The sequence below is a fragment of the Acomys minous genome (genome assembly GCF_964271855.1).
Source record: "Acomys minous genome assembly, chromosome: 2".
Classification (NCBI taxonomy): Eukaryota; Metazoa; Chordata; class Mammalia; order Rodentia; family Muridae; genus Acomys; species Acomys minous.
The window spans coordinates 141,267,031-141,284,431 of NC_140484.1; the positions used below are offsets into that span (position 1 = coordinate 141,267,031).

The 17,401-nt window shown below is 49.9% G+C and overlaps 1 protein-coding gene across 1 annotated transcript in view; it reads right to left on the reverse strand.

Moving 5' to 3' along the window:
• Positions 1-17,401, reverse strand: part of GALNT18 (polypeptide N-acetylgalactosaminyltransferase 18) — a 296,749-nt gene that overhangs the window by 81,368 nt on the left and 197,980 nt on the right. The window contains exon 4 of the mRNA XM_084772992.1: positions 1,188-1,371. Coding sequence (XP_084629118.1) covers positions 1,188-1,371 — 184 coding nt within the window. The remainder of the gene's footprint in view (positions 1-1,187; positions 1,372-17,401) is intronic.

Here is a 17,401-nt window from a genome sequence, read left to right on the forward strand (position 1 = left end):
ATCCAGTGGAAATGCTTTTTAAATAGTCACAAATGGCACGCAGGGACTTCGAAGATAAAAAATGACCATGCTGCAGCCTTGTTTGGGGCTGTGATGCCGGCCAGCATCCCGCCCAGGCTGCCTGTAGGCCCTGACTCTCCTTGCTGCTGCCAGCACGCCCTTGTCATCCTGATCCCTTGAGGCAGAGACCGGCACCATGGAGCTAGGAAGGGAAGCAGAGGCACTGAGGCCACCGAGCACACAAGGAAAGGAAGGAGGAAACTATATGCCCCAGCTCTTCACAGGCAACCTTAGCATTTGTCTGTGCCCCTCCCCCCCCTCCCCCGCCGCATCCCCCCCTCCCCGAGTCCAGACAGAACCACGTACAGTGAGTAGCACACACCATCCTAGGCCCGCAGGGACACCAGCATCATGTGGCCTTGGAGGGAGGGTTCAGGATCAGTACAGAGGTAGGTCTCCTGTCCGTTCTCTTACCTCATCTGTGCCCTAGCTGAGCTGACTTGAATGAGGAAGGCTCTGTGAGACTCACTTTTGCTGGGATGGAGGTTCTGAGGGCATCGGGGGATCCAGGAAGAAGCTACCTTTACCCACCTCTGCCCATTTGGGCTTGCCTGTCTGTGAGGTGAGGCACCTGTCTTGTATCTACTCCACCACTGCTGCCTGCAGATACTGGAGCCCTATGCGCAGCTAGACAGGAACTCTCTGCCTCTCTGCTTGTTTGTTTGTTTGTTTACGATTTATTGATCTCTATTTTATGTGTACTAGTGTTTGGCCTGCATGTATGTAAGTGCACCACATGTGTGCAGTGCCTGCCAGTGCTGGAAGTGGGTAAAGCTTCTCCTGGATGTGAGCTGCTTGTGGGTGCTGGGACTTCAATACAGGGTCCCCTGCAAGAGCAGCTAGTGCTGTTAACCGCTGAGCCCTTTCTCTGATTTGCCCTTTGTAAATATTTGTCTTCCTGATCTGGTTTTGCCACACCCTTCCCATTGCTGACCCTTGACTCTTTTTTGCCCTCCATGAGGACTGGCCCGATGGCAAGGTTTGGCTCACTCACATACCCCGTATCTCAGCGGTCCCTACAATCTTCTTTTTCCTCCAGACTGTGACCAAGATCCCAGAATGCACTGCGTGTCTGAGTAGAGGCCACTGGATCTCACTGGGACCCTCGCCCTGGCTAAAGCACTCACCAGCCCACGTTGAACTCCACATGGGCATCGAAGAGCGCCACCACGGGGGCCGTGGCTGCCCTCCAGCCGCTGACCCTGGAGCGGATGAGGCCTTCCTGCTTGCTGTGCCGCACAATTTTGATGAAGCCTGGCTTCTGGCCATTCACCTTGTCCACGTATTCAGTCAGCTTCTCTTTGAGCTCCTCTGTTGGTGAGAAAATGCCTCTTAGCCCAGTGACGAGTGACGGAAGAGCAGAAGCAACCAAAGCATTCACAGCACTGAGGTGAAATCCCGCCCCTTCCCAGGAGGCAAGGGAACCCACGCTCCAGGTTTTCTCTGGCCTCCAGTGGTGGCCAGCATCCCTCAGCTTTGAGGGCAAACAGGAAGACAGTATTTGTTAAGCCCCAGCAGCACGCACTTATCAGAGCTCACACACATAGTCTAAATTCATCATCAAAGCAAGGCAACAAACAGGAGGTGAGGGTTTGAGACTAATCAGTTTCCCCAGCATCACACGGCACATGAGTGTCAGAGTCAGGCTTATATTCGGTCTTTGGGCTTGACCTGCCTGAGCCATCGAAATGTGAAATATTATACAAAATGTTCCCTGCAGGCTCATGTGTTCGGACACAGTCCTCAGCTGACGGCACTGTTCTGGGGACTATTTGGGGTGGACGATTTGGGGGATGATAAAATCAAACCTCCTTTGCCTGCCTCTGTCCACTTGGTGCTGCCCTGTCTGTGACAGGGGACATCAGGCTCCGATCTGCTCCAACTCTGCAGCCTCCAGGTAGTGCAGCCCTGTCCTCAACTGGGCAGGAACTTGCTGCTTTGTGTTTTCCCTGGCCACGCCGTCTCAGATGCTGCTGCTAGCTAGGGCCACACCTGGGGCAACCACTTCCTTCAAGTGAGGGTTCCTCCCTCATCCTGTCCAGCTGGACTCTATTACAAGAGTCACTTACCCACCCCTCAGCTGTCCCCAGAATCCTCTGTCTTCTGAGCCCATGACTGGGATAATAACAGGCATTGCACTTCTGAGCTGGAACCCCTGGATCATACACACTGAGACTCCACCTCTCCCCACATCCCTCGGCAGCCCACACTGGACAACACATGGAGGTCATGGAACATTTGGGGCACGGGAACTCACTAGAGGGAGTAGGTCACTGGGGGGTGGATCCCACCTCACGTGATCCAGACTATGACTATGACAGACTTCCTACGGTCCAGCCATGAGCCCAAACCAACTTCCCTCCCCTTAAATTGCTTCTAGTTAGGTATTTGATCACAGCAGTGAGAGCTGTAACTAATAAGCCAGGTTTCTCATTGGCTCAGCTGCCTCCTCCACTGCTCCTCTCAGCCAACCAGAGAAGCCCCGGTGGTCAAGAGCTCAGTTTGGACTCTGCTTGGATCATATATTTCTGAGAGGTCAACAGCAGGCACTGCGCTGTGGGAGCAAGGGGGCCAGTGGGCTGATACCATGCTGTTTCTCTACCTCCGTAATGGGGCTTCCCAGCCTGGGAGGGCACAGTGGGCGTGATCATTATGCCTCCACAGCAGGGGAAACAGGAGCCTGGGACTCCTCACAGTCTGTTGAGCAGGATTCCTTTGGAACCACCTACCCCATAACCACAGGGTGCTTCTGTATTCCATATTGAAGTGGGGGACCTGCACGCACTCATTGCTAATACCTTAGCTCGTGCGCACCAGGAACCATGTTCTGAGACACTGACAAGGGCGTGCTGTGAGGACTGTAAGGACCAAAGGGTCCCGCTAGGAATCCTACTTCCCTAAGATGACTTCATACCCTCCCATGTATACCTCAGGGGACCTGAAGTGCCCGCTTTTCATTTCTGGCTGCTCAGAAGCTGAAGCTAACCTCCTCCAGGATGAATGTCTCAGACAGAGAAGCAAGGTTATCACAGATCATCTGGCTAAGGTCTGAAAGAGCCAGATGAATCCACGACCCCATGCCGAGCAGACACAAGCTAGCTGCCAGGCTGCCCAGAGACCAGCATCCTGACTGACTTCAGGGTTCTCTGCCAACCAGCATGTGATGTTTGATTATCCTTAGGTGAGGCTGTGTGAGCAGCTCTGATGCTGAGTGGGGTTGGGAGAAGACTGAGGCTCAGGCGTGGCATCAGCTACAGAAGGGTCAGCTGAGAAGACACAGCAAGTGTGGCAGACTCAGCTTTGCTCAGTTGTAGTTCCTTTATCGCCCCCGTCACCAGGGAGCCAGATGACGGCTGCCAATGGGCAAGTCTGCCCACAGTCAGCTGAACTCCAAAGTGCTCAGAGTCAAACATGTGCCAGTACATGCTAATGCAGACAGGGAGGGAGAGAGTTATAAAGGAGTGGGGCGGAGTGAAGAGTAGGAGGGAGAGGAAAGGCAAAAGGAAAAGGGCAGGAGAAAAACAGGGGGGTTGAAATGCTTAAAATATTCTGGATGATTCTGGCCCAGTCTTTGAGAAGTGCTTTCACCTGACTCAGCTTTCATGTTTCCCTTCAACGTCTGTGAATTGTTAAATAACTATGAAAAACCTCAAAGGTGCTTACATGTTTTTCAGGAAAACTGTTTTCCAACATGGTTTCTGTGAGTTATAAATATACACATATTATATATCTTGCTAAATATTTTATATATTTAAAGTATTGCTCAAAACTTGCTGCAAAATAGGAAAACAGTCTCTTTCTTCTTATAATGAAACACAAGCACAGAACTGATCACACTTGCCTTTGGCCAAGGCTGTTTGGAAAGCTCTGGAACAGATACAATGACCTGCCACCATAGTTTAGCCAACATTTCACTTCCCCACGTAACCTGAGACTTTGATTTTCAAGCTCTAATCTGAAAGATGTATTATTTCTGTTTCCTCTGTGCAAATTATAGGAAAAAGCATAGGTTGTTTACTTGTTTGGGACATTTGTACTGGGGATTGAGGCCAAGACCTCATACATGGTGGGTAAGCAAAGCATCACTCAACAACAGCCGTGTGTGTGTGTGTGTGTATGTGTGTGTGTGTGTGTGTGTGTGTGTGTGTTAATTTTTGACAGGGCCTCACTAAATTACCCATGCGGGCCTTCAGTTGGTGATCCTCCTGCCTCCATCTACCTCCCAAGTAGTTAGGATTACACATCTGCACCATATAGTCCATTGAAAAAGTATGTTTTTAAAAAATAATATGAGCAATGTTTAATAAAACATCATCGGAGGGCAGGATGGGGTGAAACTGCAGAGTGGAGAAGCTATATTTTGCACTTAATGCAGCATGCTGGGAAGCTAGGAGGCAGGAGGTCTGCTCTTTGTGACATTTCCCAGGCTGAGAGAAATAACATAGGAGCTGTCCGCAGCCAGTGCTGAAGCACCATTTGTGTACTGCGTGGGGCCAAGCATCCTCCCGCTTGTGTGGTGCCTTCAACCCTCTCCTGCTGTTCACAAATTCCTGCTCTGCTGACATCTGAGCGACTTCTGTAAGCTGTGCTGATGACATCCTCTGTGGGCACAAGCCATGCTCCATGACCCCATATGGAGTGCTCCCCAGGAGCCTGCTCACACTCCTCCAGACTGACACTGAGGAATCCAGCACCCTAGCTACACAGAGCTCTTTTCCTTCATCTGTCTCACTGTGATGCTTCAGAGCGATGGCTCACAGGTGGACGAGAGGTGAAGCACCCACAATGGTTAATCTGGCTTAAATGCTTAGCTGGGCACCATGGGCTCTAGTGTGAAGGAAACCAATATGCTGAGAAGTTGGTTTCCATGGATCTCTTTACTCTTTGGAATGCAGAGGCACAGGCATTTTTTTCCAGAAGAGTTTGGTTAGGCTTGCTAAGGACAGGCAGGCCAGTACCTCTTCTTTGTGTTTTAGTGTTCAGGTGCTCACTCCGCCTCTGTGCAGGGGTGGAGGGTGGGGGGATGTAGGGGTGAAGGGAAAGGATATGCATCCATTTGTTCATTCTTTCATTCAACAACTTTCATATGATTCAGATGCTGTGGCTGTAAGCAAGGCCTTCTATAGTGCACTAAATATTTGGGCCCCACTCGATGCATGTTGAAACCCTAGTCCCCACTATGATGACATCAGAAGGAGGGGATAGGGGAGAAATCAGGTCCAAGGGCTAGAGTCATTGTCCAAGTCCTTCCTAGACTCTGGCTGTAACAAATACACATACTGAGTCATATATGAAGCCGAGATCCAATCCCTCACAGTTCAGTAGGCTAGACTGTCTAAGATCGGTTCACCAGCAGCTGGCATGGGAGGGGTAGGAACTTTCTGTTATTTCTGCACATCGTGAAACAAAGTTGGTGGAATGTTCCTGAAGCCTCTTTGGTAAGGGCTTTAGTCTCACAAGGAAAGAGCCTGCATGCTTGTCATTTAAGAAAAAACTGTGTTTGGGTGTTTGGGCCACACAGAAGGCTTGACCACCACATGCAGGCAGTGCCCATGGAGGCCAGAAGAGGGCATCAAACCCACTAGAACTTGAGTTACAGAAAGTTGTTAGCTGCTGTGTGGGTACTGGGAATCGAACCTGGAACCTCTGCAAGAACAACAACTGCTTTTTAACCACTGAGCCACCTCCCCAGGCCCTTATCACTTATTAAAGGAATAGCTCCCCATATTATTGGAGCACCTCATTTTGAGAGGACACTGTAGAACCACAGCAGCCTGATGCCCTTCCATGAAGAGTTCTGCGAGCTTCCTCACTCCTTCTCGGCCACAGGAGATATGACCAAGGAGTGGGCTTAGTCATTTAGTGAGATACATCCAGAGCGGTGGCTCAGTTGGTAAAGTGCTTGTCTTGCAAGCATGAGGACCTGACTTTGATCACCAGAACCGCATAAGAAGCCTATCACAGTTTATGCACCTTTTTTCTTATCAGAAGTCATTTGCATCTCCACCAGACACCACCTAAAAAATTTATAAGTTAAAATATAGTTTCGCAATGTCTAGGGCCTTTAAATATCTTTTTAAACCTAAGTCTTTTAAAAACTTTTAAAATTTATTATAATTTATTCAGATCACATCCTGAATGTTATCCCTTCGTTGCATCTTCCTGTTCCCACCCTCCCTCTCTCCTGCCCTATTCCATCCCCTAGACCCCTGACAGAAGGGGACCTCCTCCCCCACCATATGACCACAGCCTATCAGGACTCATCTGGATAGCCTGCTTACCCTTCCTCTGTGTGCCTGCCAGGTAGGGTTTCCCTACCCGGAGGAAGTGACCAAATTGAGGGCACCAGAGTTCATGTCAGAGACAGTCCCCACTCTCCCCACAACCGTGGAGAATGAGATGTTCATTGGCTGGATCTAAACAGTGGCTCTAGGTTTACCACATGCATTGTCCTTGGTTGGTACTGTGATTTGTGCAGTCCCCACCCCAGGTCCAGATCTGCCAGCCTTGATGGTCTTCTTGTGGGACTCCTGAACCCTCTGGGTCCTTCCATGCCCCCATTTTTCCAGTTTTATGCACTTTTAATCCCAGCACATGGGAGACAGAAACAGGTAGATCCCTGGCGATCACTAGCCAGCCAGCCTAGCCCACTTGGATTGTTCCAGGCCAATGAGAGACCTTGTGTGAATCAACAGTATAGACAACATCTTTGTATCAACTGGGGTTGTCCTCTGACCTCTACACACACACACACACACACACACACACACACACACACACACACACCAACAAACAAACACTAAAATGTCAAAATGTTTTTTGTAAGGTCCCAGCACCTCCTCACAGTGTCACAGGCTGGGGATCAAGCCCAACGTTTGGGCTTTGGGAGACACTTAAGAACCTAAACCCTGACACTCACCTTTGGGTCTGTCCCTTATAGGTGCTTCAGACTGTCCTCTGCTCAGACCACTGTCATGTCTCTCCTCCTGACCTAAAGGCTGTCCCTGTAAGCTGAGCCTGGATCACTGTGCTACCTGAGCCCCTGCCTCATCTTCACTGGTCAGTGTAAATAGTCACAGCCCGCCACTAATGGTGTTGATTAACGATTAAAAACAGAGCACATTTTGGTTTATCCCTTTAAGAGTGAGCAGCAGCTTGCCTTCTCCATGTCAGAAGATTAACTGGCCACTCTGTAAAGCCATTTAGAGCCATTGAAACACAAATCCTATATCAACACACTTTAAAGAGATTATACCTAAGGATGCCATGGCTGTCAATACCAGCTGAGGAGCCAAACAAAGCCGAAGGAAGGTGACACTCATTATATCCTTCATGAGGAATCTGGACTCAGTGGGGGGAACCATGCTAGTAAGCAAGGTAACCTGGGCATGGCAGCCTGAATTCCAGACCAGACCAGACTGATGCATGTTTAGCTTGCTGTGAGATTACACCAGACATGCTTTCGACTCAACTCACTGGCAGGTTACAAATGCCTTGCTTGGGTCTTTCTTCCTTTCTCCCTACTTCAGTCCAGCTGCTTTCAGAGCTGCACTTTGTCAAAGTCGGCTCGCACTGAAGGAGATTTCAAATGACCTTAAATGGTTTCCCTACTTGAAGGATGAGCTGGCCATGTTGGCAAAGACTTGGGAAAGTGCTCCCTGAAGGAGCCCCACAGAAGGCTGTAAAACATGACCAGAGGTACCAGGCACGTTATCACAATCTTCATGGGGCAAGCATCAGCTGTAGTCTGACCAAGGGATGGAACCAAAGGCGCAGAATTACCTCTGAAGGGCCCCACTTGATTTCTCTTTCTACATCCTGATGTCATGGTTCAGCACCAGGGACACACACATCCACTAGAAATATGTACTCCAAAATTAGGAGGGTCTCCAAAGCCAGCCTTCGATCCCACTCATCTTCTTTCTTCTGCTACACAGTGGCTTGTTTTCCCCAACCCACAGGGCCCTGCTGCAAAGTGATTGAAATTGATTTTTGAAGGTGACTGCGCAGAGGACATGAAAGTGTTCCCCTAGTAGTCAGAGGTATGCTGGGCTCTAACCAACCTCATTCTCGCTCGCCCTTCCTTACCCTCCTCCTCCTCTTCCTCCTCCTCCTCCTCTTCCTCCTCCTCCTCCTGTCAATTTCCGTTGTCTACTAATGCCTGTGGTGTAAATTCTCCTCCTGCTCCACCCACACACATGTTTCAAGGCCATGTCCTGATGTTATTAGTGTCAAGTAGGGGAGAACTGTGCTTGCTGTGTAGGATCCATGGGCTCACAATGGCGAGTCAAAGCCAGCACTACAACCCAGAAGTTATATAACCCAGAGCAGGGAAGATGCAGTCTGTGGCGCCTTCTCCATTCACCGTGGGATGGGCACCATACTCTTTGCTTTAGATCCATTCTTCTAGTCTTCTGTCCATCACTCCATCAGGACACATGGAGCACAGCTGAAATGTCCTGCCCTCTCGCCCTGCAGACAGTGGTGTTCATGGGTCAAGTCCCTGCATTCGCCTTTGTGTGCTCAATACTGTCCTAAATCTGCCTCACGCAGGGCTCACTCAACATCCACAACACTGCTGGCTATGGTTTGGATCTTAAATAACCCCCAGCGATTGTGTGTTGAAGGCTTGGCTCTCCAGGCAGCAGTGTTTAGAAGAGATTTGATAATTTGGGCTCTGACTTCCTGAATGTATTAATCCATTTATGGATTCACAACTTAGTGGGCTAAGGGAAGGCGGCGAGGACCTCAGGAGATGAAGCCTACTTAGAGAAAAAGCCATTAGGAGTGCGCCTTGGAAGGAGGCATCGGGATCCTGGCTTCCCAAATTATCATAGACATTGTCTCTGTTGTAGTCAACATAGTCTTCTTCTTCCTCCTCCCCCTAATTCTTTCTCCTCCCTCTCACTCCCCTCCTTCTCCTGGCTCCCTGGCTGCACGAGGCAAGCCTCTCTGCTCCACATGCCCCCTTCTAGCCTTCACACAGGCCTGGAAACAACAGGAGCAATTAGCCCTTGTCCTGAACCTCTGAAACCACGATGGAAAAAATTAATCTTCTCCCTCTTGATTTATTGTTCCCACAAACAAAGTAATCTTCAGAGCCCAGAGAGACGCATGGACAAGCTCAGTGCCACAGCACCAGCCAAGTGACGCAAACCTGGGCAACATGGCTCAGAGGCCAGTTCCACCTTCAACTGACGACTGGTGAAGGACCCGAGACTTTACATAGCATAGTCTAGATACACAGAAGTGAGAGAGGAGTTGGGGGGCGGGGAGCAGGGGGGAGTCCTGCTTAGATCTGCCTGACCCTGAAAACCATGCCGTCTTCCTTTTTGCCCCACATCCCTGTCGTCCTCAAATTCTGGGTCTTGGCTACAGCTCTCCTTTGGGGCCAGCCTTCTGTGGTTGCCTGCTTGTCCACCAATTTAGTAAAATTGACTAAATTAAAATGAGAATAATGAACTGATGTCAGCTGGCCCCCTGGTTCACTGAACTTGGAGAGGACCAGCTCAACTCTGCACTCCCTGGAGCCCAATAAGAACCCTTATTAAGCAGAGGTGGGCTAGTGCCTGGATGCTGGAAGCTGCTTAAGCAGAAATGACCCCCTTCTGCTCTAGCTGCTTGAAGAAGAGACCCCAGGACTTAGTAAAAGGACCATAGTCAGAGACCGATGCCAGCTGTGTCAAGGTGGGAGATACTGCTGCATCCCTGGCACCCTGGCTTTGGGTCCACAGTAGGGCCTTCCCCACGATCTAGGTAAGGTTTGAACTCAGGGATGGTGGAGAAGAGACCCCCATAGAGCAACAGACTCCATCCTAGCTGTGGGGGGCAGGCAGAGCAGGGGTCATGGAGTGCAAAGCAGATTCCAGAAAGGCCAGGCTCCCTCCCCGGCCCTGTGCATGGCATGTGGGAAGGTCCAGTACACCTGGCAGGTAAGCCAGAGGCCAACTTGACATTATGCTGACTTCTCTTTTCATGTGGTTTTAACCTCTCTTTGGCAGCAGTTTTATTGCATGGCCTGGCTCAGAAACTTCATTACAATCTCCTGAACTGACGGCACACTAGTTTAGGATTCTTAGTCCAAAATTCCACAGTTCAGAGAGATTCTTACAGGCTCTTACTGTCAGATACTAACTTCATAGATGTCACAGAAACAGTTACAAGCTGTTCCCCTCCATCTTCCACCTCCCACCCGCCCCCATTGGCCTCCCAGATCCACAAGGTCAAAGGTCCTGGCCGTGTTACTCTCAGCCTCTTCAGCAGCACTCTGGGCTTTGGGCCCCCAAGCATCCAAGCTCACCTGGGCCACAGGGCCCATGCACTAAGTTCCCTCTGCCTGGAGGCATTCCTGCCTTACTTGGACCAGTGCAGGTGTTTGGGGGCGGGGGCTGTGTTCACTTGTAGTTCTATCAATCTGGGGTGCTGCTGAGAAGCAAGGGATCCATTTCCCCTCAGACGCAGGGAACTAATAAGGCTTGTTCCACAAAGACTGATGAGGAACCACCTCTGACCCCCAAGCTGCAGAGTTCTCAGTGGGGCTCCAAGCTTCCTGAGCACTCTTTGAGGAAGGAGTAAAGGCTCTCCCTGGCTGTGAGTCAGGTCTGCCCTTCTGCAAATCACCTCTACTCAGGCTGCGTGCCCAGCTGCTTCCATCTGGCTGATTTGTTAGGCCCAGGGACCAGGAGGTGTCACACAGATTTACACACCACAGCAGGCACAGCTCATCAGATGGGAAAGTGTGACGCCCCTTTCCCTCAGCTCACAGGGAGGGCCCCTCCAGACAATCTGTTCTCAAGCAGAAGGCTCCTGTGAAGGGGCCTGTGGCAGGGCAGGACCCGGGAGGTCTGCCTCTAGCCCTCCTGCTTTTTCTTTCTTCTGAAAAGATGTCAAGCCGGTTTCATTCTCAGCTCTGCCATTTCTAGCCGTGTGACCCGGTGCAGACGGGATCTCCCCGGGCCTTGGTTTCCTCGCGTGTGCAATTAGAAGTAGGCTGTCTACTACCTGGCTGAGGAGGGGACACCAGGAGCCCAGGGGGCTGCCATGTGCTCCAGCTGCGCTGCCCACTGCCCCTTATTCTGAGCCCTTCCTCATCTTTTTGTAAAGGAAGCCATCCACGCTGGGAGGCATTCACACCCCTGTAGCATCTGGGAAATCCAGCCTGGAAGATGTTTCCCAGGGTCACCCTCTGCTCCCACCCCTGCCCAAGAGAGATACCACTGCCGCTCCCTAATTCCAACCCTGGGGTTCATTCTCTTCACAACCTGCACCTGTTTCTTTAAATAGTCCCCTACCAAGGGATTTCTCCCAATAGGGCTGATGCTATGGCCATCCAACCATTACCGTTCTATTAGACACGTATTAATACTACAAGCAACCCACTTGATCGATAGGAACACCGAGGCACGAGAGGGTGAAGTTCCTTGTCCAGTAACTGGCAAGTCATTGAGCCAATATTCCAAATTCGGGAGTCTGACCCCAGAGTTCATTTTATCAGCTCAGTTGTTATTTCTTCCTAGGGCGGAAGGTACATACAGTGAGTCTCTTTTCAAGCTCTGCTAGGGCCTGAACACACATCTGTGAAGCCTTGCTTTGTCGTTTAAAGCAGATAAAAGAAATAAAAGGAAGGGTGTCCATTTCTCCTCATTCCCCTTTAGTTAGGCTCCTGGATCCATTTCACAGATGAGCAAACTGAGGCTCAGTAATTGGAGGCCGGGCTAGCTTCATCCCGATTTCTAGCAGCCATTGAAGATGACTGCTTCAGAGTGGGCTTTATCCTAAGGAAATCTGCCTGCCGTGCATGGCAGAGGAACTGTTCAAGGATGTGGAGCCCCGGGGTAGAGAGAGGTAGGTCTGCACACCTGGATATCATCTCTGTACACTTAGGCAGCAAGGCTGGAGCCGTGGCCCAGCACTGAGAGCTGTGCCATGTAGCCTGGCTTGGGGCAGTGACCCTGGAAGGAAGTGTTTGTTCATAAGCACGTCCTATAGGAGTGAAAAGATGGTGGATCGAGTCTCTGCTTGGTGCTCTCCAGTGGCGACACCTGGATCCTCCAGGATGACCTCAGTGTGGGGCTGTGTCCCTTAGTGTGGACTCCCTGACTATTCCCTGGGCTCTCTGGGATCCTGGAGGAGGGGCACTGGGTCTTCATCCTCTCTTTACCTGGGGTTTCATGGAGGCTTCTTCCCTAGATGGGCAGGTGGAATACGGGGCAGAAACTCACACACTAAGATTTGGAAGAGTTGGCTAGAAAGATGCCCAGAAAGGGCCAGAGGCCCCGCGGTTGAGCCTCCCAACTCCCTGGGAGGTTTTGGGTTTTTTGTTTGTTTGTTTGTTTGTTTGTTTTGTTTTGTTTTGAGAGGGGATATGAGCCAGGGTTTCTCTGTGTAGCCTCTGCTGTCCTGGACTCACTTCGTAGTCAAGCTGGCCTCGAACTCACAGCAATCCCCCTGGCTCTGCCTCCCTGAGAGTTGTGCTTACAGGCCCACCATGCCAAGCTTCCCCGGGAATTTCAAGCCTCACCCTTTTGGACATCCTCTGTGCTCAGGCCCACCAAATTTATTTCACAGCGTTCCATCCAACCCTCATGGCATCCTGCAAGTGACATTTTAAAAAGAGTGGGACCGGGTATCCACACATCATGATTCTTGCCTACTTGAACAGCTGCTGAGTGGCAAAGCACAGACTCAACCCCATGGTCATCAGGCAGGGCAGATGGCAGACTTTACCATCCTTCCTCTGTTGACTTGCGTTAGTCCCTTCCCACACGCTGCTTGCCCTCATGAAGGAGCTGAAATAACAACAGAAACTGGAGCTGGAGATGTAGCTCAGTCGGTAGTGTGCTGGTCTAACATGTGTGAAGTCCTGGGTTCAATCCCCAGCACTGCACAAACCAAGCACTGTAGTGTGCACCTATAACTCCAATACTGGAGAGGTAGAGGCAGGGGGATCAGAAGCTCATGGTCATCGTAGGCTGTTTGCCACATGCTTTTCAGCATGTCCCCATCATAGCTTGGGGTTGCGAACACTTGGGGGCACTGCTCATATTTATCAGACACAATCTAAGGCATTTCATGAGACTCAGTTCATTAAGCCTTCACTTTGACCATCAAGGCAGGTATGACCTACAAACCCCACTTTACAGATAAGAAAATCAGGTGTCCTTGTCTAATGTCACAGGCCCAATGAGGAAGTCATGCTTCAAATCCCATCTGTCTGAAACCAAGTCCAATGCTCATGTATAGTCTTCCAAGGAGGAGAACTTGTAAGGGGCATGGTAGATACGGCACACTGTAGTTCCAGGGATGGCGTCCTTGTTGGCAGGACATCCATGCATTCAACAGGCATCTCTGAGCCTCCCTCCCATTCTCTCCCAGACTGAGGAAGCCCAGTCTCAGCTGTGCCATGGTGACACAAGTCTGCAGTCAGAGAGGAAGAAGTGTCGGCACTGCCCAGTACAAGCCTTCCTTACTGCAGTCTGAGTTCTGATGAGGCTGGAGGAGGTTGAGGTGGAAAGAGGCTTAAGTCCAGGCTTGGATGCTGCGTGTGTGTAGGGAACCATTGCCCGAGGCAGCAGGCACATAGCTGGCTCATGTAGCTCACTAATGCTGCGGTTTGTCTGTTAGGAAGGCACCTATTTTTGCTTCCTGCTGACTGCTGTTTTTCATTCAGAGTCTAGGCTAAAGAGACAACTCTTGCCAACATCCCAATGAACCTCTGACACTGGCCTCTTCCCAGGTTCCATCCGCAGACTCATGGATTCACTGAGCCACCTTTGGGTCCTGCAGTCTCCTTTGTAAGTTGCCAAAAAGCCAGAGGCCGGGTTCTCGGTATGCTATCAGAGTGCCAGACGTGGACTGCTAGTCCAGACCTATCCATTGCAAGGCTGGGATTCAGGGAGAGGTGAGAGAGGGACAGTGAGCATCTCAGGAGCTGCCCTCGATGTCCATGTCCCGGTAGCTAGCACACTCCCAGCATGGTTTGGGTCAGACCTTGAAAACCATCGATTTTTCCTGACCTCTTCATTTCAGGACCATCTATCATTACATTCTTCTCCAGAAACTTGCCTTAGAGACCCAAGAAATATTACGTTCCTGACAGATATGCCCTCAAACGCTGGCAATATTCTGCTTCTCTGCACTGCATCTCCTGTGCACTTTCTGCATTCTGGGGTTCACCAGGCAGGTGTTTACCCAGAACCTGGCATGTGGTGAGGCCAGTGCTGAGCCCTAGGTGTAGGAAGCAATTCGGAGTTCTCTCAACACGATCATACTTCAGTGGAAACAAATCATTAAACAAACATCTTAGTGCACTGGATGTGGTAGAGGCACTGGTCTTCAGCTCCAGGCTCAGTGCTTTCATTGGCTGGGCATCCATGCATTCCACAAGCCACACTGAGCTAGTCTACTGTCCTCAGTGGGGTTCCTAAAGGCAGAGACAGCACCAAATTGGGTGGCTATGGCGAGGGTTCAAAGTTTTATACAATAATGGTTGGCTTTGTACTAACTAGATGGATGATGGGGGCGTTGCTGAGAGTCAAAGAGGCACAGAAAGCATCCTACATAGAGAAGCATACAGGGTGGAGATAGGAGACAGACAGGAATGTGCCCTGCATGTCTCAGATGTGGCGACCCAGTGAGGGTATGGCTGGGTGTCAGGGTACAGATCAAGTGGCGGGAGAGGAGATTGGGCGAATGACTGGAAAAAAAAAAGATTATAAAGGCCCTTGAGAGATGGTCCTCAAACACTAAGAAATCACAATGGAGTTTTATTTGGTATCTTCTTAGTAAAAGTCTCTGGCAGATGAGCTGCAATGGCAGCAGGGACCTTTCATCCATTTGTTGATTAAATATATCTACTGGAGCACCACGTCAAACACCTGCTCCCTGACAGACACTTAGGGAGGGGAGATGTTTGGGTTAGATCTCCTTTAATGCAAAATATGCATTCTTCAGTGAGCTCCAGCCATCAGGGCTGCACTGCGGCTCTAACAAGACTGTGGCTAGATACAATAACTGGGACAGGAACAGGCCAGGTCTTGTACCTTAGTGAGGTTCTTGAATCCATCCCATACCTCACCACATCCTCACTCTGTTTGTCACCGTGATGGCTTTCTCATGCCTCTGGAAAATGAAGAGTTGGGACAACCAGATCTGGTGCTCACCATGAAAACAGCTCCTGGGTCATATGAGTGCAATGTTGAACTAGCTCCAGAGTAGGACCACATGCCTAGATATGTCCGAAGGGGACATAACATGTGGAAGAACCCACTATATTTGCCTGTGGGGATCTCCTGCTTTATAGCATTTGTACACTCCCACAGCAAGTGTGGAGGACACAGCACAAGCAAGCCCATTCAACAAGATGGCAAGCATGGGACTGCAAAGATCTCAGCCAGAACCCTAGGCATGGGTGAGGTTCCCTAGACTTAGGACTGGTTTACAATGGTGTACCCTGAGAGAGCCATAGATAAGACCTGGGACATTTATAATGAAGTGGTTGTGTCTTAAGAAGAGTCAATGGCCAGAGGGGATTGGAAGGAAATTAAGGAGCTGAGGGAGTTCCTCGTTGGCACACAATGTATGGTAGAGTTTGGATCATATGCTCTACATACACTGACTCCTATAATCTACATAATAATCCCATGAGATGGGGACCTGAGATCAGACAGTATATAGGGAAACAGGCAACTTAAGAGAGCTTCAGACCTTCCCACCAGAAGCATGAGCTATCAGGACACACAGCCCGGAGATATTGTCCTCCATTTGATGGTACAGCAATTGACCTATCTTTAAGATTATGTCACCCTGAAAGATAGACAGAATGTCTCAAAGAATATGGAAGAGGAAAGAGGCAAAGAAAGAGAAGAGGAAAGACCAGAGGTGGCATCACTGATTCTGAGGGAAGGTTCTAGAACAATTGAAAATGTGAAGGCTCAGTCTGTAGGCCAAGGACATTGTACTAAGTACGTGCAAGTGTCTACCTTCTGGAAGTGGTTCCTGCTGCTATCAATACAAGGACAGCAGAAGCAGGTCACTGCTATGGGGACACAGCCAAGTGGGAGAGAGGCTCTTATCCAATAAAGCCATGTCCCTCAGTTTCCACCCCATGGGGCTGAACAACTTCATGTCCAAAGACAGTCAAGTCTTAAAAGTCTGGGCAGCAAACTGAGGAACGGTAGAGGCGTGGTATTTATATTGTATTTCTCCACTGACTTTGAACGAACAAATAACCGCCAGGATATTGGCTGGGCCTGTGGATGGTGTTTGCCAGCTTTTTTTTTTTTTTTTTTTTTTTGGTTTCCTTGATCTTGCCTTGAGATTCACAGAATCTGCTTGCAAAGGGCACCGTTTCAAGAAAGGAGGTGGAGGGAGTTTACAATCCTCCATCAACAGGGGGGAAAAGAAAAGCATGCACAGGTTACCATGGAGAGTGGTTGGATGATAGGGAAAAGGTTCACATGTGGGAGTGATGGATGAGTCAGTAGAGCAAAGCTTGGAGGTGGGAGTGTTGAGAAAACGTCCCAGAAGGCTATTTGGCAGCTTGGGTAACAGGCACAGGGAACTTGAGACTGGAATCCAAGTGTGGTGATCATCTTTCTCATAGAGACCCAAGCATGACTCAGTTTGTGGGAACACAGTTAGTGGGGGCAGGCAGGGTGAACTCCTGCCTGGAACCAGCACCCGGAACCAGCTCATGCAAGAAAAGAGGGGCCTCCTGGGAGAGGATCCTGGGCCTTCAGTCTGTAGTTGAGCCTTGGATCCAATGGAGCAAGACAGGCACATGGCAGCACCATAGGGAGAGACACGAGGAGATGTTGGCTGCCCAGGTATGGAAGAGAAGGCTTCCATCCCCTCAAGATAGTGCATCTCATAACCTGCTGACCCATGATGCCTTTTTCCAGAAGCTAGAATCACTAAAACCTGGCTGCCTATGCTTTGGAGATCAAAGGGTGTCTGGTGAAACCTATGAGTCTTTTCAATGAAAGCACACACAACATATAGACACACAAAGGCCAATTGCCTGTATCAGAAGCCTAGGAGGTCCCCAAAGGCCATTTGTGTTCCTTCTAGGATGCTGCAGTATCTATTTAAAAGCTTTTGTCTTTCTGGACTGGTCAGTTCTCATCTGTCATGAAGAGTTGACTTCTTGGGCAGACGAACAGTGCCTTGGTTAATTTTCTGTTGCTGTGATAAAAGGCGCTGGCAAAGGGAACTTAGGCAAGTTTGGCTTATATTTCAAGGGCACAGTAAGTTATGGCCAATAAGGCATGGTAGCAGGATCTTGAGGCAGTTGGCCACATTGCATCTGAAGTCAGAAAGCAGAGGAAGATGAACGAATTTG